Source organism: Lactuca serriola, chromosome 8 (genome assembly GCF_051521515.1).
Source record: "Lactuca serriola cultivar US96UC23 chromosome 8, Lser_US96UC23_V15, whole genome shotgun sequence".
Classification (NCBI taxonomy): Eukaryota; Viridiplantae; Streptophyta; class Magnoliopsida; order Asterales; family Asteraceae; genus Lactuca; species Lactuca serriola.
Window position 1 is genome coordinate 74,848,237 of NC_136415.1, and position 21,999 is coordinate 74,870,235.

The 21,999-nt window shown below is 37.7% G+C and overlaps 1 protein-coding gene across 1 annotated transcript; it reads right to left on the reverse strand.

Moving 5' to 3' along the window:
- Positions 1–3,832: 3,832 nt before the first annotated feature.
- On the reverse strand, positions 3,833–5,026 carry LOC145067054 (uncharacterized). The gene is made up of 7 exons (XM_079014274.1): positions 4,964–5,026; positions 4,794–4,874; positions 4,596–4,686; positions 4,325–4,379; positions 4,155–4,235; positions 3,914–3,986; positions 3,833–3,862 (listed from the first exon to the last, which is right to left on the reverse strand). Exons 1-7 carry the CDS (start codon positions 5,024–5,026, stop codon positions 3,833–3,835), a joined length of 474 nt encoding a protein of 157 aa, XP_078870400.1.
- Between the last annotated feature and the right edge of the window lie 16,973 nt (positions 5,027–21,999).

Consider the following 21,999-nt stretch of genomic DNA (forward strand, 5'->3'; position numbering starts at 1 on the left):
ATATTTTAGAGATAAAGCTTTAAGTAGAGGAGTGAGAGATACCTAGATGAGCATTGGAGGAGCCTACTTAGAGAGTAGTTAGATACCCGCATGGGGTAGAGTTGCTTGAGGTCGGTGACACCTTTTGAGTGTGAGTAGAGCAAATAGAGTTGTAACCTAGAGTGGTTTTACGTGCTGGTGGAGATTATTCGATGCCCGAATGCTGTTTGCTTTGTGCTTTGTGGAACTCTCGATGATGGGAGTCAGATACTAAGTGAATATGACGATATTCAGGAGGTAGATGGCTTGCATCATAAGGAGTTCTTCAGTGGCTGATGGCAGAGAAGTGTGAGAACCTAGGAAGAGCCTAGGGAGTGAGCTTAGTCAGATGAGTATGCTAATAAATTAGAGTATTCGCTGGGGAGAGACCAGGTTTAATGGGATTGGTGATCGAGAAGTTTGAGCAGCTACTTAGGAAATCTGGGACGATGCATGTGGAAATTATGGGTAGATGTGGGAGGTAATATGGGCCCATACTACTAAAAACATAGGACTTATACTCAAAATAGGGAGAGTTACAGAGGTTCTAAGTAGCAGATTAAGAGGAGATAACATGGTTCGGGTGCCATGATATATAGCAAAATGAGAGGAGATAACATGGTTTAGGTACCATGATTCATAGTAGATTCATAAGTGGTCACATGGTTCGAGTACCATGAATCGTGGCGGTTAGTGCTTCTGGTTTTACCAGTTATCCCGTTGTGATTGATTAGATTGAGATCAAATGTGATAGAGTGTGGGGCCAGAGGGCCATGTTGAACAAGTTTCAATGGAGCATACATTAAGAGGGAAATCAAGTTACTTTTCAAGAGATTTTTGGTAAGATGCCAGTTGGAGTCGCAAGACTCAGGGATGAGTAGAGATGGTGCTTTATGGAGGATTAGCGTCTGAGTTAAGCAATCGGCCGATAGTGGAGATGTCACTTTTTGTGACCAGAGTTGTGCTATTTTCCGTTTCCAGTGAGAAGCAGAAGAGATGTCGAGCTTCCGGTTTCTGAGCTTGGAGGTAAACCCTGTGGGGTAGCATTGGTTGCGATCTTTCACCAGAGTATGTAGGCAGTATGTCTGCCGCAAGGTAATATTATAGCATGAGAGGGTCATCAGTGGGGACTGAGATGGTCAAGGACAACGATATACCCTATTTAAGTATGGTAGGGTATATGTTAGCAGCAGTGTCAGGTGATCAAGAGGAGTATGTTGGGGCGATGGCGAATATGGGGGTGAGGTATCTGCTCTCATGATAATTCTCATGATGGGACGTTGGTTGGGGAGTCAAAGATGAGGAGTGTGATACACTACTAGAAAAATAGCCTTTTACGACGCACAATGCATGTCATAAAACACTCAGACGACGCGCAAATATGTGTCAAGGAAAGCTCTGTCATAACAAGAGATGACACGCTTTTGCGCGTCGTCTATTTACGACGCGCATTTATGACACACATTTACGACATGCAGTAAAGACACGCAATGCGTATCAAGGAAGGCCTTGTCATAAAGGAAGACGACACACATTTGCGTGTCGTAACCTTACGACGCACGTGTTTATGACACACAATGCGTATCAAGGAAGCCCCTGTCAAGAAAGGCCATGTCATAAATGAAGATGACACACATTTTTGTGTATCGTAATTTTAAATGTTTAAAAAAATATTATTTTTAGATTTACTAATTTTCAAATTAAATTTGCATTTAATGTCTCATAACAAAAAATAAAATACCATATACAAAAAATACAATCCATTGCATAAAATTTAATGTTATACAAATAATCGATCCATGGAAAGATAAAACAAATCAGTAGAAGTAGTTTTCTCCCTATACATGATTATCACATACTAAATAACAAACTTTATTTCATATTCATACATATGATTACATTATTCATTAAAAAAACATATACCTACATCTTCGCCTAAAATGTTATTACATGATGCAAGTTGGCCACTTCATTTATGGATCACCAAGAGGAAGACCAACAACTACCCTAAAATGTTCCATGATGTGCCCATACTCATGTCCTGTAACTTTAAACATTTAATAAAGTAAAACACCTCCTAAAAATAAAATTTTCATCAGAAACAACACATCATAATGAGAAATTACTAACATTAATTGAAGAAGTACACTATAAATTTGTATTACCAAGAGTGGGGCATGGACGATCAGGTGCTACAAGTTTGTCCAAGCTGCCAAACAAAGACTGCATGCAAACCAAAACATACATACACTATAAATTTAATTACCATACAAATCATATTCATACATACGAGTTTGTTTTACCTCTTTTGCTTCATATCTTTATTTTTTTTATTCTTATTAGCCATGGAGTGTTGGTGTTTTCCTTTCTCTCATTCAATAAACCCTTAACCCCTTTTTTTTAATTATGATGAGAGGTTTCTCTGGAAAATGGAAATCTTAAACGAGCAGTGACTCTAATCCCACGCAGAATGCGACTCGAGTCAAATAAATGCAAAGAATTATGAGGATCAATTTATTACTATCCAAGCTTTCATAAAACAAAACCAGAACAAAACAATATTAGTAAATACATACCTTGCGAAGCTATATCAGTGTACTTGTCACTAAAGGCATACAGATTGACTGCAACTTGATACATTGTAAATTTAGGGATTGCTTTTTTTTTTTTTTGCAGCAATCTAGGAACTTCACCTCTACTTCGCAAAAGCCAAAACATTGAAAAAAGTTGAAGCAGAGCTTTTTAGAAATCTCCAAATTTTTCACAGTTCATGATGGATTTTGTAGTGCCTGCAGATAGCTCAGAGGCAAAAAGGTAATTTGACATGGAAAAATGTAGCATGCTTCTTTTGTAGTGTGACATAGCTTAGGGGCAAAAAGGTAATTTGACAGAGAAACATGATTATCTTACCATGTATGAGCAGAAGGCAAACGATTAGAGCTTCCATAAACTTTGTGAATCAGATTGGTGGGGCTAGTCATTGGAGTAGCTTGAAATCCATTCCCAAATCCAGGCGTTACCTCCCTTTCAGACAACCAATAAACATGTTCGTATCAGAAACAACTATTAAAACATGTTAATTCTTCAAGAAAATTTAGATAAATACACAATGGGGGTTACTCATCTTACTAAATGTGGCTATTTGGAATTCAGACAGCCATGCAAGCTCTCTTACAATGGGGGTTACTCATTTCTAGAAAGAGACCTTGAAGATTCCTCCTTGTCCTACAGATAAAGGAAATGTAAGAAAAAAATGAAGTCTCACAAAGTATATGGACAATTTTATACAAAATTCTATTGAAAAAGATAGAAACTTGGGAGTATTTATATTAGGTCATATCCTAAGAAGGTCCATCAACAAGTGATATGCTTAAACAATCCTTAATTGTTTTCCAGAGTGTGGTAGTTTGTTATTAACATGAAAGGCCCATAAACATCTATTATACATCATCCTACTTTCCTTTCATCTTATTACAACATTCTACCTTCAGAAATCTACCCAGTTTTAGCAAATGTATTACAAATACAAAGTGACTTCACTGCTTAATTAGGTAAAAAATTTAGAGTATAATGTCCTAATAAGAAAAACAATTATAAGTAGAATATCAGACATATTATATTGTTTAGGAAAATCCATGACATCAGGAGACAAGGGTGATGGCCAAGTTTGTCTGTTTAAATTTATCATAAAAATGGTTTATTTGAAAAGACTAAATTCTCACCTGTATTGCATGGCCAGTATAATGTCCTAATAAGCAAAACAATTATAAGTAGAATATCAGACATATTATATTGTTTAGGAAAATCGATGACATCAGGAGACAAGGGTGATGGCCAAGTTTGTCTGTTTAAATTTATCATAAAAAAGGTTTATTTGAAAAGACTAAATTCTCACCTGTATTGCATGGCAAGTATGCCGGACAACAATCATTTGAAACTTTCCCTGCATTTGTCCTATCGTGAGAGCCCTGGTATAGAAAATTACCATATTACCCTTCCACCAAGAAATAATATTGACTTTTTATTTAACAATTATTATATATTATATTATGAGGGCCCTAGTGCAATCATATTCTTAGTTAAATTTTAAACATCATTTATCCAAACAACATTGAATGGGAAGAAAAAGAAAGAACTTGTCAAGTCTATCTATTCCAGCCAACATCAACAACTTTGGGACAGGAGATGACATAAATTTTTCTGAAAGGCCTTCATACCTGAATTTTTTTATTTACAACAATAGAAAGTTAAACTTAATAAAAAAAATTCCTTCAATGACTACAAATATCAAAGAGTTAATTTTTACCATCCTCTCCAATATTGTTCTGTTTCCTCCAATCGTGCTCTATGTCGATAGCAGTACATACAACATCAAGATCAGTCAATTTGCACAAAAGGAAATCAATATATTTGTAAAAAATATTTACAAGGGAGTTGAATTACTAATTTGTTAACTTTTGTTTCTAAATTCCAACAAATAATTTACAAGAATCAAGATATGTCGTATAAAAATTAGGGATGACAAAAGAAAAAAGAAATTAGTTTTTAAAAAATAAAAAACCTAAAAACTTACCACTGCTGTGAGCCATCATACTTTACAGTCTCGGTAATCGATATGCGAGCAGAATCGATGTTTCTTAAAGAGCCTGATCTCACATTCCACTCAATCTGTAAGTATTTACAAATTACAATTCAAATTTTATAAAAAAAAAATTAATAGTTTTGTACATTCTTATAGATATATGAAATAAGCGAAGTCAAGAGGCTGATTTTACAGCTTTCTCAAGAGTTGGAAAATGTTGCACTCTGTTTGATAGAATTTTCTGCATATGCATCAATGAAGCCATAGCTGTCCCCTGAAATTGTAATTTTGAATTTTACTATTTTAAAAAAAGTTGAAAACAAAAAGTTTATAGTAAAATACACTTGATAGGAGAGAAACTACCTTTTTCTTTTTCATCATAATCTTGGCAGCAACCTGAAAGAAATATCTACATATAGCTACCATGATTAAGTGCATGCTTCTTTTTGACTTGAGATTCCCATTGAATCCACGAGCCAAACACGCCCTAAACTACTAATAGACCTATGTTGCTATATACTATAACTGTAACTCATTTTATTTATGTTATTCTAGGACAGGAAATATAGGATTAAATAACCAAATATATAGCACCTATGATTCGTTCACATATATAAAATTTAAATTGTTAAAGAAAACAATGGAATGGGGAAAGAAAAAAGAGGAAAACAAATCTTTCATGGTCCTGACAACATGGACAATCAGTAACAAAATGCACAGGCAAGTCAAGGCAAAAGTTAGATAAAGAAAAATGAAGTGACACGTGAGCTATTGGTGGTATTAGACCTGAAATGTAATAATAATTATTATATGTATATATAACAAATGGCAATATGATATCCTGCAAAAAAAACGGCTCTTGTAGACAAGTGAAATGATATCCAAAAGCGGAGCCTCTGTAAAGCAAATCCCATTACTCCCATAACAACATTTCTGCAACAGAACAGATACGAATAAGATGATGCTACTAGAAAGGTCGAGGATAATCAAAATCATAACATGACATGATCATCACCCTGCCAAAAGTTATACCAACTTCAAAATTCAAACCCCAATCTTGCAATTTCAATCTTGTATACGGATTTGTAAAAGCCTAAACCCGAGTCCATAAGTCTGGCTTACAACCCATAATGACCATCTGAGGATTGATCTACCACATCTGCGAGTTCCTAAAATCTAGGGTTTAATATTCTATTCTCAAAACATATGTTCAATATTATCAATACAAGCAGAAACTAAAGAGACCACAATAACATAGAAAAATACCTGCTTTTTTTTTGAAAGAGCAAAGGACCGAGAATTTTGAGGAATTGTAAGTCTCGGGACAAAATCGATCAAGAACGTCTGTGAATTTCAACACATAAATGTACCTATACAAAATTCTGAAAGGTAAGTATGATGGGTTTTGAGCATTCGAACACTTCCTAAGTGTACATGCAACCCTAATAACCTTGAATCTATGTTTTCTCTATATACATGCAAATTTCTTTTTCAAGGTTATTTCCTAACTAGCATGGCATGGGGATTACATAAAACATAAAAACTAGTAGAAATACATACCTTGTTGTTGCTTGGATTCCTTCAAGACTTTGTGAGCCAAACACCCCAAATGTTGTGCCTCAAAGGCTTCACACAACACTACAAACTTGGAATAACTTGAGAGAATGTCACTTAGCCTCAAAAATTGGTTATGCCCTCTTATGAATACCCTAGTACCGATTTTGCATGCTATAGGGTTTCTTTTATAGTGTGTCATAATTAGGAGTTACAAATGTAAACCCTAATTGTCATGACTCTTCATTTCTCATGACCCATGGGTTTGTAACTCCCATGGACTATCCATGGAGCTCCATATGATTATAACCAAACCCATAAACCATGGATCATTAATCCACCATAAAAGAATTGATGATTGTCATAATCAACCCTATATATTTAATTAGTCTCACTTTGATCACCGAATTAATACTAGATTAATACTTGATCAATACTAATTAAATAATACTATTATTAATATATTAGAACTTATAATATATTAATAATCATAAGTACCTTATTCTTTCATCTAGTCTATCCAAGTATTGCAATGCCATGCAACCGAAATGGACCATGCCGAGTCGGGTCAAGTACATACCAAATAAAGTTATGGACTTAGACACTATATCCAACAGTCTCCCACTTGGATAAGTCTAATAACTATATTTGCAAATATGACTTCAAAATCCGACTAGCAATCATAGCTCTTTCAAAGTCTCTCGGAACCGAGATGATGATGATACACCATTTAACATAAGTGATCATATAATCCTCTGTTCTCATGATATCAGCCGGAAAAACACATGGAACATGGTCTTACTTATTGTCCAGCATTTGTTTCTCGATCTCTGATTTGTTTCGACATAGAACTAAATTGAACACATCAATTAGGTTCTGACCGGGCCCGGTACATAGGTCAAAACCAAATCATCAAGGGGCCCAGATATCGCTTCTATTTCTAGAAGGAATAGATAAACTTCAACTAATATGCTTGTACTAACTACTTGTTAAATTATTCACAAAGGCACATTTTATAACATCGAGTTACCAATGCGTTTTCGTATAATCAATGAATAACCAACTCATAGTCAACAACTCATATCTCTAGGATTGAAGATTCATATGATATTACCGTCTCATGATCACTCGAGATAAATTCCATGAAGTGATGCAAGTGAGCGTGGGTTGGATCCAATACTCAGCCCTTATGAGTACTCATGAATGCTGTAGCAACCATTGCATTGTCCAAAGCACTTTAGACAAATCATACAAGCCAAATTCATGATAGTCTTAAATCAATACTTACTTCCAAAGTTTGACTGACTGTGGATGGTTTGAATAATAACATAATTATTCTGGAAGTAAAAACATGCAAAATTGAAACATAGTAAACAATCAACACAAGATAGTAACACCTTACTCATAAATAAATAACAACTTTTATTTATCATCAAACGTCAATTACATTTTACAAGTTTCAGGAATCTAATTATTGAAACTAATATCATCCTTCAGCCCAATGTGCCTCGCATGCTGTAAATGCTTAACCATGCTCAGTCCCTTCGTGAGGGGATCTGCCGGGTTCTCATCTGATGATACCCTCTTTGCCACGAGGAGTCCTTCTTCTATTCCATGGTCTCCGATGAAGTTCTTTATCCATATCGCCTCTTTTGTTGCCTCGCTTGCTGCTATGTACTCTGATTCACAAGTTGAATCGGCTACTGTCTCCTGCTTGGAACTTTTCCAAGTAATTGCTCCTCCATTTAGGATAAAGACCCAGCCTGACTGAGAACGGAAATTATCCCTATCAGTCTGAAAGCTAGCATCACTATATCCTTCCACTCTAAAGTCATCACTGCCCCCGAGGGTAAGGACCTAGTCCTTAGTCCTCCGCAGATACTTGAGAATGTTCTTTACCGCTGTCCAGTGTGCCTTGCCAGGGTTCCCTTGATATCTACTGACCATGCTCAAAGCAAAGTCCACATTAGGGTGAGTACAAGTCATAGCATACATGATCGAGCCCACATCGGAAGCATATGGTATCTGACTCATCTCAACTATCTCCGCCTCTATACTCGGACTCTGAGTCTTACTTAGCTTGGCATTACTCTGGATTGGTAATTCTCCTTTCTTGGAATCTTGCATACTGAACCTCTTCAGTACCTTATCCACATAAGTACTCTGACTAAGTCCAATTAGTCTCTTACTCCTATCTCTCAATATCCTTATCCCTAGGATATAGGCAGCTTCCCCAATGTCCTTCATAGCGAAACACTTCCCAAGCCAGGACTTAACCTCCTGCAAAGTTAGGATGTCGTTTCCTATGAGAAGTATGTCATCCACATACAGCACCAAGAAGCTAACTATGCTCCCACTAGCACTGACATACACACACGACTCATCCTTACTCCTAGAAAATTCAAACTCTTTGACTTTCTCAGCAAAGCAAAGATTCCATCTACAAGATGCTTGTTTCAATCCATAAATGGATTTCTCAAGCTTACACACTCTATTAGGGTATTTTGGATCGACAAAACCCTCTGGCTGAGCCATGTAGACATCCTCAGCCAACTTCCAATTAAGGAAAACGGTTTTGACATCCATTTGCCATATTTCATAATCATGAAATGCAGCTATGGCTAACAACACTCTAATAGACTTAATCTTAGCTACTGGTGAGAAGGTCTCATCATAGTCAACTCCCGGAGTTTGAGTAAAGCCCCTCGCAACCAGTCGCGCTTTATAAGTGTGTACTTTCCCATCCATGTCAGTCTTCTTCTTGAAGATCCATTTGCACCCAACTGTCTTACGATCTGGTACTTTGTCAACCAAGTTCCACATTTGATTGTCATACATGGACTGAATCTTGCCATCCGTAGTGTCCTTCCATTTAGCAGACTCAGGGCCTGCCATGGCTTCCTTATAATTATTAGGTTCATCCAAATCTATCAATGTACTATCACTGATAAATGTATCACCTTCAGTGGTGATGTGATAACCATAATAAAATTCAGGTGCGTTCCTCACCCTAGTGGAACGTCTTTGAGGTACAGACTCATCTATCGGCTCAACAAGAGTTTCCTCCTCAGGTTGGCTGACAACATTTGACGTTCCTTCACCACTTGACTCTTGAAGCTCTTCAAGGTCAATTTGCCTCCCACTGTCCCCTTGGCTTATGAATTCTCTCTCACGAAAGACTCCTCTTCTTGCTACAAAGACTACATTATCATTGGGTTTGTAGAAGAGGTAACCAAAGGATCTCTGTGGGTAGTCGATGAAAATACACCTCTTGCTTCGGGGTTTAAGCTTGTCATGAGTCTCACGCCTCATAAAATCTTTACAATCCCAAATCTTGATGTGGTCCAAATTGGGTACTTTCCCAGTCCACATCTCGTGAGGTGTTTTGGCAACCTTTTTAGTAGGGACTAGATTAAGGATATGGGCGGCAGTCTCTAAAGCATACCCCTAGAAGGAGATTGGTAAAGAAGCTCGACTCATCATGGAATGTACCATATCCAACAAGGTTCGATTGTGCCTCTCAGCCACACCATTCAACTGTGGTGTCTTGGGAGGTGACAATTGTGAGACAATCCCACATTCCTTAAGATAGTCAAGGAACTCAATGCTAAGATACTATCCTCCCCGATCGGATCGGAGCATCTTGATGTTCCTACCCAATTGATTCTCAACTTTCCCAGTCCACATCTCGTGAGGTGTTTTGGCAACCTTTTTAGTAGGGACTAGATTAAGGATATGGGCGGCAGTCTCTAAAGCATACCCCTAGAAGGAGATTGGTAAAGAAGCTCGACTCATCATGGAATGTACCATATCCAACAAGGTTCGATTGTGCCTCTCAGCCACACCATTCAATTGTGGTGTCCTGGGAGGTGACAATTGTGAGACAATCCCACATTCCTTAAGATAGTCAAGGAACTCAACGCTAAGATACTATCCTCCCCGATCGGATCGGAGCATCTTGATGTTCCTACCCAATTGATTCTCAACTTCCTGCTTAAACTCTTTGAACTTTTCAGAGGTTTCTGACTTATGCTTGATTAAGTAAATATATCCATATCTACTGTAATCATCAGTAAAAGTCACATAATAGCGATTAGCATCCTTTGTAGCAACTCTGAAGGGCCCACATACATCCGTGTGTACAAGGTCCAACAAACCTTCACCCCTATCACAAGTACCTGTGAAGGGTGAATTTGTCATTTTTCCAAGTAAACAAGTCTCGCAACTATGATCTATCTTGAGGTCAAATGATTCCAAGACTCCAGCCTTTTGGAGTTGGCCTATGCGCTTCTTGTTAACATGTCCAAGACGACAATGCCACAAGGATGCTTTATCCAAGCTATTTGAAGAATCAATATACAACACATTATTTCCTAGATTGTCTACAACATTCACAGCTTCATATACACCATCACAAGGTAATGCTTTAAAGTAAAATACATCATTGTAATAAGAATTAATAGCACCATTTTTATTATCAAATGAAAACAAAAAACCTTGTTTGTACAAGCCATGAAAAGAAATAATATTTCTCGCCATTTCGGGCGAGTAACAACACTTATTCAAATCTGACATTAACCCATTATTAAGCAATAAAGAATAAACTCCTATCTTGGTAACAAGTGATGCTTTCCTGTTGCCCTTGACTAAGTTTATCTTTCCGTGCTCCACCTGATCACTTCTTTTAAGTGCCTGCAAATCAGTACAAATGTGAATACCACAACCTGTATCAAGCACCCAAGAATTAGCATTAGATGAGTTGTTAGACAATATCATGTAAATACCTACATGGGTGGGCTTAACCTTCCCATCCTTTACATCTTGTAGATATTTGGGACAGCTTCGCTTGAAGTTTCCCTTATCCTGGCAATAGAAGCACTGTGCTTCCTTTGGGTTTGAAGAAGGAGTAATGGGACCTTTCTTTGTCCCACTTGAAGAGAAACCATCAAGATTCTTACCCTTGGTACCCTTCGAAGGGATTTTCCTCTTCTTACCCATTCCCTGCCAATAGCTAGAACAGGGGCTGTTGAAGGAGTAGAAGTAGCAACCGCTTTACCGTTAAGGCCATTTTCAGCTGTCCTTAAGTGTCCTTGAAGTTTGCTAAGTGTGACTTCCTCCTTGTTCATGTGATAAGTCATACGAAACTGATCATAACTTGGAGGTAAGGAATGGAGAATGATGTCAATCGCCATTTCCTCAGGGAAGTCAATATTTAGCTTCAACAACCGGTCAACGAACCTTTGCATCTTCTGCAAGTGACCGGTGATGGGTTCACCATCCTTCATCCTTACGGTTATCATGGAGGAAATGATTTCATACCTCTCTTGACGCACGCTCTGATGGTACCTTTCCATCAGATCCTGGTGGATATCATAAGGGTAGAAATCTTCATAAGACTTTTGGAGTTCCGGAGTCATTGTGGCCATCATGATGCAAGACACCTTGGTAGCATGCTTCTCATGTGCAATGAACTCTGCAAACTCTTTAGGAGTAGCAATGGCTTCATTAACAACCTTAAGCTCCCTGTCAAGGACATATTCTTTGTCCTCATAGCGAGTAATCATTCTGATGTTTATGATCCACTCATTGAAATTGGATCCATCAAAGATAACCTTAACACACAAGTTCATTAGGGAAAAAGAGCCTGTAGGGTTTGAGCCAACAACATTATTGGAAGACATCTGAAAGAAGGACACGTTTCATTAGATTAAGAGTCCTTAATAAGTCACCCAAATGAAATATTAAGGCTAGGATCTAACAAACTATTTATAGTTGGAAGAGGGATGCCGTAATCCACACTATAAAACATTTGAAGGTAGGTAGATGACGATTTACCAATTTCCACCATAAGAACGGAATATTTTATAATTAGGTTTTATTGGTTTTGAAACTCCTAGATCTTTTTAGATACATGGAACTTTTCAATGGCATGTTTGAATCTCGATTGTGCCCTCTCAAGTTTGTGACTGGGATGCCGAGGATCACAAACAAGGTGTGAATAACCATACAAATTGACTTGGTACCCTCAACAATATTACGTAATCGATGTGCCGGTTACCAACACACGCTCCACCAATCTATAATAAAATCAAGTTACCCTTTGCTACTCTTACTAGTCCATGTTAGTGTGCTGGTTAACCACACACGCTCCACTAACGACTTGGTAAGGTACAAAGTGTAATTTTATGGGCTAGCACCAATTTCACATTTTCCTAAAGTAACTAAGATTGGGAATTTATAATGTATAGTTACTTTATAATTCATTATACTTTTAATGAGTATTTAAAGTCGTATCCTACCCGTTCGACAAACGACCCTCCACCGATCAAGGAAGCGGTGGGTGAGAGTGGACACCCATTAAGTCACCATTTTATAGGTAACAACCTTATACCCCCTTATAGACCGGCTTCGTGAATGAGGCCTACTAACAGTAAGAATGACATATTCTTATACATATCTATATAATAAAATTATAATAATAGTATAAGTGTTGATTTTTAAACTTTTTAAAAATCTAAGGTTTAATTTGGAATTAAAGTATTAAAGTGTAAGACTTTTCAAATTCCAAAACTTGAGGGCAATAAACTTGTTGGAATAGTGTCTAAGGCTGCAACGTTCATGAGTGCTTATGAACTAGTTTTGAGCATTGGAACAAACCCGCGCTTGCTGGAATCACCTTATGGAATATGAAATAAAAGGGTGATCGCAAGACGATAATATCATATGGTCTTAAAACCTAGATATATGGTTTGTTATTTGTTAATTGATTGTACATGGATAATGTTAAAACGCATCAGTAACTCGGTGTTATAAAACGCATTGTTGTGTATAGTTGGTTAATGAATAAGTAAATGCATATACGTCGAAGTTTATCTGTAACTTTTATCTAAGAAGGTAAAAGCAATATCTCGGACGCTCGATGATTTGATTTGACTTATGTGTCGGGCCCGGTCAGAACTGAATTGATGTGTTCGATTAAGTTCTATGTCGAATAAATCAGAGATCGAGAAACCTAAATGCTTGACTAACCATTCCATAGGATTGTCAGCATGATATCTAACAGAGGACTGTACGATCCCTTATCTAAAGGACAAGATTGATTAGATCAGAGTTTGACAGCGTCTTTGAGAGCTACGATTGCAAACCGATTTGTACTTGTGCATATAGTTACTAGACTTATCCAAGTGGGAGACTGCTGGAAGAGTGTCTAAGGCTGCAACTATATTAGGCAAGTATTTGACCCGGTTGTGCATGGTCCTTTTGGGTTGCCTTCACCATAGTAACTTGACAGGATGATTTATTAAGAGAGAATAAATATTATTAATATATTATGAGAATAATGTAAAGAATAATAATATTGTTATTTGATTAATATAAGTCATAGAATTAATTGGAATTAATTTGGTGACTTAAAGAGATTAATTAAATAAGAGGGTATAAACTATCAATTGTTTGATAGTTAAACTTTAGACTGTAAATCCATATTAGATAGGGGTGAACGGATTCTAGAAGCTAGGGATAGCTTCAAATCGTCCAAGGTTATCTAAGGAATGGATTTGGATTGCTTTAAGAGAAGATTATCCAATTAGGGTTTAAGCTGTAACCCTTAAGGAGTCTACATGTATAAATAGACCCTATGGCAAAGGGAAATCGACACTTGATCTAAAGTAGAGAAGCCCTGGCCGATTTCCTCCCCTCTCCTCTCCCAAATCATCCTCCTTGCTATTTGGTGTTTGTAAGCCATTATAGGAGTGACAATTATGACTCTAGAAGCTCCAAGACAACAAGATCAAACAAGGAATTCAAAGGTATGATTCTAGATCTGTTTTAATATTGTTCTTATACCTAAATAGTCATTAGAAGTCTTGGATTCAAAGCATGTTTAATTAGAAAGCCTAGATCTGAGCATTAGGGTTTTGCATGCGCACATAGGAAAGTTCTTATGGCTAAAAACCCATAAGTGGTATCAGAGACTAGCTTGGTTTTCATTAAATTGTTGCTTGTTTGTTTGAAACTTAACTGCAAAATTCGAATTTTGTGTTTCTGAGTCATGGACTCGGCGAGTTCCATAGTGGACTCGGCGAGTCCCTTGGTGCACTCGGCGAGTCCAAGCGTCAGGAATGGCCAGATTCGGGATTTCTTCATGATTATCTTATGGAAACTTACCTTAATCATATTAGATCAACCCTAATACGATTTTTTGATATATATGACTATTATCTTGATCTAATTAAAGATATTTATCAACTAATAAAATATTTAATTTCCTTATATGATAATTTATTAATTATTTTGATTATTTTGGTAATTATCTTGAAAGAAATCTTGAATAAATCAAATATAGATAATTAGGAAATTAATTGTTAATTGAAATTATTTGTTATTTGATCCTCCATGTTTTAAATGTTTAAAACTTGTCCTCAAGTTTTGAAATTTATATTTTGTGATTAAAAGTTTTAATTTAGACAATTTAAATTTCAAACCCTAGATTTTAAAAGGTTTAAAATACAACCCTATACTAATATAATATTACAAGAATAATATATATGTATAACTAAAATGCTAGTCTTACCGTTAGTAGGCCTCATTCACGAAGCCGATCTATAAGGTGGGTATAAGGTTGCGACCTATAAAATGGCGCTTAATGGGTGTACACTCACACCCACCGCTTGCTTGATCGGTGGAGGGTCGTTAGCCGAACGGGTAGGATAGGGCAACCTCATCCTCTCATTAAAAGTATAATAAGTAATACAAAGTAACTACACATATTTTAAAATTTCCCAATCTTAGTTACTTTAGGAAAAGTGAATTGATGCAATCCCATGAAATTACACTTTGCACCCTTGCTAAGAAGTTAGTGGAGCGTGTGTGGTTTACCGGCACACTAATTGGTTCTAAGCAAAGGTGGCAAAGGGTGATTCATTGTTTATCATAGTTCGATGGAGCGTGTGTGGTTTACCGGCACATCGAATAGGTGATCGTTACAATGAAGGCACCATGTGAATTTGCATGGTAATTCACACCCGCTTTGTGATCCTCGGTATCCCAGTCACAAACAAGAGGGGCATATCAAGATTTAAACATTCCATTGAGTACTTTCAATGAATCTCATCTGAACCTAGGAATTCTCAATACATTTAGGACTTATAGTTAGTTTTTATGGTGGAGAATTAGTGAATCGTCATTCACTTACCTTCAATTTATTTGCATGTTAGATTACGGCATCCCTTTTCTAATATGTAAATGTTGTTGTTGGATCCTAGCCCTAATTTTTCTTATTGGGTGACAATTATGGATTCATATTCTAATCTATCTTTGTCCTTTCTATTTGTAGATGTCGAACGCAAACAACGCTGCTGCTAGTTCTTTCACGTTGATGAGCCTTTGCCAAAAGGTCACCTTCGATGGAACGAACTTTAGCGAATGGATAAGATACATTCGCACCATTGCTCGCTATGAGGATAAGGAGTATGTCCTCGATGAGAAGCTCGAGAAAATCAATCCTGAAATTGCTACTCCGGCTGAAATTACCGCTTTTGAAACTCATGAGCGAGATGCAACGAAGGTACATTGCATCATGATAGCCACCATGAATTCCGAATTCCAAAAGTCCTACGAGGACATGTACCCGTACGAGATGCATCAAGACTTATTGGAGAGATACCACTAGAATGCGAGACAAGAGCGTTATGAGATTTTCACTAACATGATTTCCGCTAAGATGGGTCATGGAGAATCTCTTACCGTGCACCTGCAAAAGATGCAAAGGTATGTCGACCGCCTTCGCAAGTTAAATGTTGACTTTGGGGAAGACTTGGCGATCAACATGGTGCTTCACTCTTTGCCTCCGATGTACAATAAATTTAGGATGACCTATCACATGAACAAAGAGGAGGTCACCCTAAGCAAACTCCAAGGTCTCTTGAGGGTCGCTGAGAGCAACTTCAAAGACAAGTCTGTTGCACCAACTCCCAATCCACCCGCTGCTCCTGTCATGGCTATTGGTTAAGGAAAGGGAAAGAAGAGGAAGGCTTCGTCTAAGAACTATCGCAAGGTTAAAGCCCGATATGGTGCCTCTTCTAGTGGGACCAAAGTTGATCCCGCTAAGCCCTGCCCTAACCCTAAGGAGGCAGAGTGCCACCACTACCACAAGATAGGACATTGGAAGAGAAGCTGCCCAGAGTACCTGCAAGCCATCAAGGAAGGAAAGATCAAGCCATCTTTCGCAGGTATATACACAATTAAATCTAACGATTCTAATCATGCTATTTCTTGGGTTCTTGATACCGGTTGTGGTTACCACATTTGTTCTAATGTGCAGGGACTAAGAAGAAGTAGGGATGTGGAGCAAGGAAGGATCAATCTAATCATGGGGAACAGAAGATCGTCGCCTGTGACGAAGATTGGAGTGTATTCTTTAGTGCTTAGGAATAATTTATGTTTAGATTTGAACAATTGTTGCTATTCGCCAGAAATGGATAGAAACATCATTTCATTTCATGGTTTGTTTAGACAAGGTTTTAGATTTTCTTTTAATAATGAGAATGGTTCTATTTTGGCTTATCTAAATGGTGTATTTTACTTTGAAGCTATACCATGTAATGGAATTTATGAAACTGTTATGATTGTTGATAACTTAGGAAATGATGTTTTGAACATAGATTCTTCCACTAGTATGGATAAAGCATCCTTGTGGCATTGTCGTCTTGGACATGTCAACAAGAAACACATAGCCCAACTCCAAAAGGATGGAGTGTTGGAGTCATTCGACCTTAGGGAAGATGACACGTGCGAGTCTTGTTTACTTAGAAAGATGACTAAGTCACCCTTCACGAGTATGTGTGAAAGGGGTGAGGGTCTATTGGACCTAATACATACCGATGTATGTGGACCGTTTACATCAACCACGAAGGATGGGAACCGCTTCTACATGACTTTTACCGATGATCATAGTAGATATGGGTATATCTATTTAATCAAGCAAAAGTCAGAAACCTTTGAAAAGTTCAAAGAGTTCAAGAATGAAGTGGTGAATCAATTGGGCAGGAAAATCAAGATGCTTCGATCCGATCGAGGAGGAGAGTACCTAAGTCTTGAATTCCACGATTATCTCATGGAGTGTGGAATAGTTTCACAATTGACGCCTCCTAGGACACCGCAGTTGAATGGTGTGGCAGAAAGGCGTAATCAAACCCTATTGGATATGGTTCGCTCTATGATGAGTCGTGCTTCACTACCTATCTCTTTTTGGGGGTATGCCTTAGAGACTGCCGCCCATATCCTTAACCGAGTCCCTACTAAGAAGGTTGCCAAAACACCTCACGAGATGTGGACAGGGAAAGTTCCCTCGTTGGCACATATCAAGGTTTGGGGTTGCGAGGCTTTCGTAAGACGAGATACTCACGACAAGCTCGAACCTCAAAGTGAGCGATGTATTTTCATCGGCTACCCGTAGAAATCCTTTGGATATCTCTTCTATAGACCGAAGGACAATGTTGTCTTCGTTGCGAGGAGAGGAGTTTTCCGAGAGCGAGAACTGATAGGCCAAGGAGACAGTGGGAGGCAAATCGAGCTTGAAGAGATTGAAGAGTCGATAGATGAAGGAACCTCTACCACTGGTACTCAACCCGAGGAGGAAACTCCGGTTGAACCGATTGACGAGTCCTTACCTCTTAGACGTTCCGATAGAGTTAGAGTTCATCCCCAGTTTTATGGTTTTCATATTACTACCGAAGGGGACACGTATATTAGTGATGGTACACTAATAAACCTTGATGAACCTAATAGCTATAAGGAAGCCATGGCAGGCCCGGAGTTTGCGAAATGGAAAGAGGCAATGGATAGCAAGATCCAATCCATGTATGATAACCAAGTTTGGAATTTGGTTGATAATGTGCCCGGACGTAAGACCGTTGGGTGCAATTGGATCTTCAAGAAGAAGACCGACGTGGATGGAAACGTACACACATATAAAGCGCGATTGGTTGCCAAGGGCTTTACTCAAACTCCCGGAGTTGACTATGATGAGACCTTCTCACCAGTTGCGAAGATAAAATCTATTAGAGTGATGATAGCGATTGCCGCATTTCATGATTATGAGATTTGGCAAATGGATGTCAAGACCGCTTTCCTTAACGGAAAGTTGGCTGAGGATGTTTACATGGCTTAGCCAGAGGGGTTTGTGGATCCGAAGCATCTGAATAGAGTGTGTAAGCTTGAGAAGTCCATTTATGGACTTAAGCAAGCGTCTCGCAGATGGAATCTTTGCTTCGATGAGAAAGTCAAAGAGTTTGGATTTGTACGAAGCGAAGTCGAATCATGTGTATATGTCAAAGCCAGTGGGAGTATAGTAAGCTTCCTTGTTCTATATGTCGATGACATATTACTCATAGGAAACGACATCCCAAATCTGCAGGAGGTTAAGTCCTGGCTCGGGAAGTGCTTCGCTATGAAGGACCTCGGAGAGGCTTCTTACATTTTGGGAATAAGGATAGTAAGAGAAAGAAGTAAGAGACTAATTGGAATTAGTCAGAACACTTACTTGGAGAAGGTACTAAAACGTTTTAGTATGGAAAACTCGAAGAAGGGAGGATTACCGATACAAAGTAATGCCAAGTTGAGTAAGACTCAAAGTCCGAGTACCGAAGCTGAAATAGTAGAAATGATCCGAGTACCATACGCTTCCGTAGTTGGCTCAATCATGTACGCTATGACTTGTACTCGCCCTGATGTAGCCTTCGCTTTGAGCATGGTTAGCAGATATCAAGGGAATCCTAGCAGAGCACATTGGATTGCGGTGAAGAATATCCTTAAGTACCTTCGGAGGATGAAGGAATGGTTCTTAGTCCTTGAAGGGAGTGATGACTTGAAGGTGCGCGGGTATAGTGACGCCAGTTTTCAGACCGACAGGGACAACTACCGTTCGCAGTCGGGCTGGGTCTTTACCCTAAATGGAGGAGCAGTGACATGGAAGAGTTCCAAGCAGGAAACTATAGCTGATTCAACGTGCGAATCAGAGTACCTCGCAGCGAGCGAAGCGTCGAAGGAGGCAATATGGCTGAAGAACTTCATCGGTGATCTTGGAGTTGTACCTGCCATAAAGGAGCCCATGAAGATTTTCTGTGATAACGAAGGAGCGGTTGCCTTGACCAAGGAACCGAGGGATCATGGTAGATCACGACATATCGACAGAAAATATCACTTTATTAGACATCGTGTAGAAGAAGGACAACTCATAGTGAAGAGGATATCATCAGAAGATAACCCAGCAGATCCGCTTACAAAGGGACTGAGTAGGGTTAAACACTTGCAGCATGCTAGGAGTATTGGGCTGAAGGATGATATTAGCATAGGTTAGATAGTATTAGAAACGTGTAATAGATAAATGTAATTAACATTTGATGATTAAATAAAGGAGTTTTATTTATGAGTAACGTTACTGTCTTATGTTAATTGTTTAACTATTGTTTCACTTTTCATGTTTTGACTTCCAGAATAATTGAGTTTATTAGGAATAATCGAATTATTCAAATTGGCCACAATCGTTCATATGTTGGAAGTAGATATGAATGAAGATTGTCATGAATTGGTGTGTAGATTGTCTAAATGGTATTAGACATAGCAAAGGGTTGCTGCAACGTTCATGAGTGCTTATGAACTAGTTTTGAGCATTGGAACAAACCCGCGCTTGCTGGAATCACCTTATGGAATATGAAATAAAAGGGTGATCGCAAGACGATAATATCATATGGTCTTAAAACCTAGATATATGGTTTGTTATTTGTTAATTGATTGTACATGGATAATGTTAAAACGCATCAGTAACTCGGTGTTATAAAACGCATTGTTGTGTATAGTTGGTTAATGAATAAGTAAATGCATATACGTCGAAGTTTATCTGTAACTTTTATCTAAGAAGGTAAAAGCAATATCTCGGACGCTCGATGATTTGATTTGACTTATGTGTCGGGCCCGGTCAGAACTGAATTGATGTGTTCGATTAAGTTCTATGTCGAATAAATCAGAGATCGAGAAACCTAAATGCTTGACTAACCATTCCATAGGATTGTCAGCATGATATCTAACAGAGGACTGTACGATCCCTTATCTAAAGGACAAGATTGATTAGATCAGAGTTTGACAGCGTCTTTGAGAGCTACGATTGCAAACCGATTTGTACTTGTGCATATAGTTACTAGACTTATCCAAGTGGGAGACTGCTGGAAGAGTGTCTAAGGCTGCAACTATATTAGGCAAGTATTTGACCCGGTTGTGCATGGTCCTTTTGGGTTGCCTTCACCATAGTAACTTGACAGGATGATTTATTAAGAGAGAATAAATATTATTAATATATTATGAGAATAATGTAAAGAATAATAATATTGTTATTTGATTAATATAAGTCATAGAATTAATTGGAATTAATTTGGTGACTTAAAGAGATTAATTAAATAAGAGGGTATAAACTGTCAATTGTTTGATAGTTAAACTTTAGACTGTAAATCCATATTAGATAGGGGTGAACGGATTCTAGAAGCTAGGGATAGCTTCAAATCGTCCAAGGTTATCTAAGGAATGGATTTGGATTGCTTTAAGAGAAGATTATCCAATTAGGGTTTAAGCTGTAACCCTTAAGGAGTCTACATGTATAAATAGACCCTATGGCAAAGGGAAATCGACACTTGATCTAAAGTAGAGAAGCCCTGGCCGATTTCCTCCCCTCTCCTCTCTCCCAAATCATCCTCCTTGCTATTTGGTGTTTGTAAGCCATTATAGGAGTGACAATTATGACTCTAGAAGCTCCAAGACAACAAGATCAAACAAGGAATTCAAAGGTATGATTCTAGATCTGTTTTAATATTGTTCTTATACCTATATAGTCATTAGAAGTCTTGGATTCAAAGCATGTTTAATTAGAAAGCCTAGATCCGAGCATTAGGGTTTTGCATGCGCACATAGGAAAGTTCTTATGGCTAAAAACCCATCATTTTAATGGTTCATAAAAATGAAGACTCTTCATTTTATGAAACCTCTTTAGTTCTTTAATCACAATTTAAAGAAGTGACTTTTGGCTATCCATAACTTGAGGACAAGTTATGGACACCATCATTGCCATTAAGATCATGAATTAATCAACCATGCAAGTTATAAACAATTCCTATGATCTTCTAAAACTCATAAGAACAAATATTCATATAAAAAATTTCAAGAATCATAAATAAACCATATAAAACTTTAAATTTTGATAATAACCATTTATTTGGATGAGAATAAACATTACCATAACATCAAAATCAAGTTTTAAGAACAAAAACACTTTGTGGTAATGATTCTAATCCAAAACAGGCCAAAAACATTTTTTTTCATTGAACAGTCACCACCTCGTGGTAAACTGGCAGATTCCAAAAAAACGATTTTTCTTGCAAATTGCATCAAGTATACAGAAAACAATCCTAGGCTCTGATACCATTGACGGGTTTTGAGCATTGTAACACTTCCTAAGTGTACATACAACCCTAATAATCTTGAATCTATGTTTTCTCTATATACATGCAAATTTCTTTTTCAAGGTTATTTCCTAAATAGCATGGATGGGGATTACATAAAACATAAAAACTAGTAGAAATACATACCTTATTGTTGGTTGGATTCCTTCAAGACTTTGTGAGCCTAGCACTCCAAATGTTGTGCCTCAAATGTTTCACACAACACTACAAACTTGGAATAACTTAAGTGTAACGCTCTAAAAATTCCAACCAATTTAAACTTTTCATAAACAACCCAAATTCATTAAGTTATTACAAAAAGGTTTTCAATACAATTATTATCAGAGTATTCCCAAAACC

What these genes read in the sequence shown, in the direction of transcription:
- LOC145067054 (XM_079014274.1), bottom strand. Translation starts at nt 5,026, where the DNA reads ATGGTAGCTATATGTAGATATTTCTTTCAGGTTGCTGCCAAGATTATG. An exon ending in TTATGATGAAAAAGAAAAAG is followed by an intron (nt 4,875 to 4,963) that starts GTAGTTTCTCTC and finishes TTACAATTTCAG; the next exon opens with GGGACAGCTATGGCTTCATT. An exon ending in TTCCAACTCTTGAGAAAGCT is followed by an intron (nt 4,687 to 4,793) that starts GTAAAATCAGCC and finishes AAATACTTACAG; the next exon opens with ATTGAGTGGAATGTGAGATC.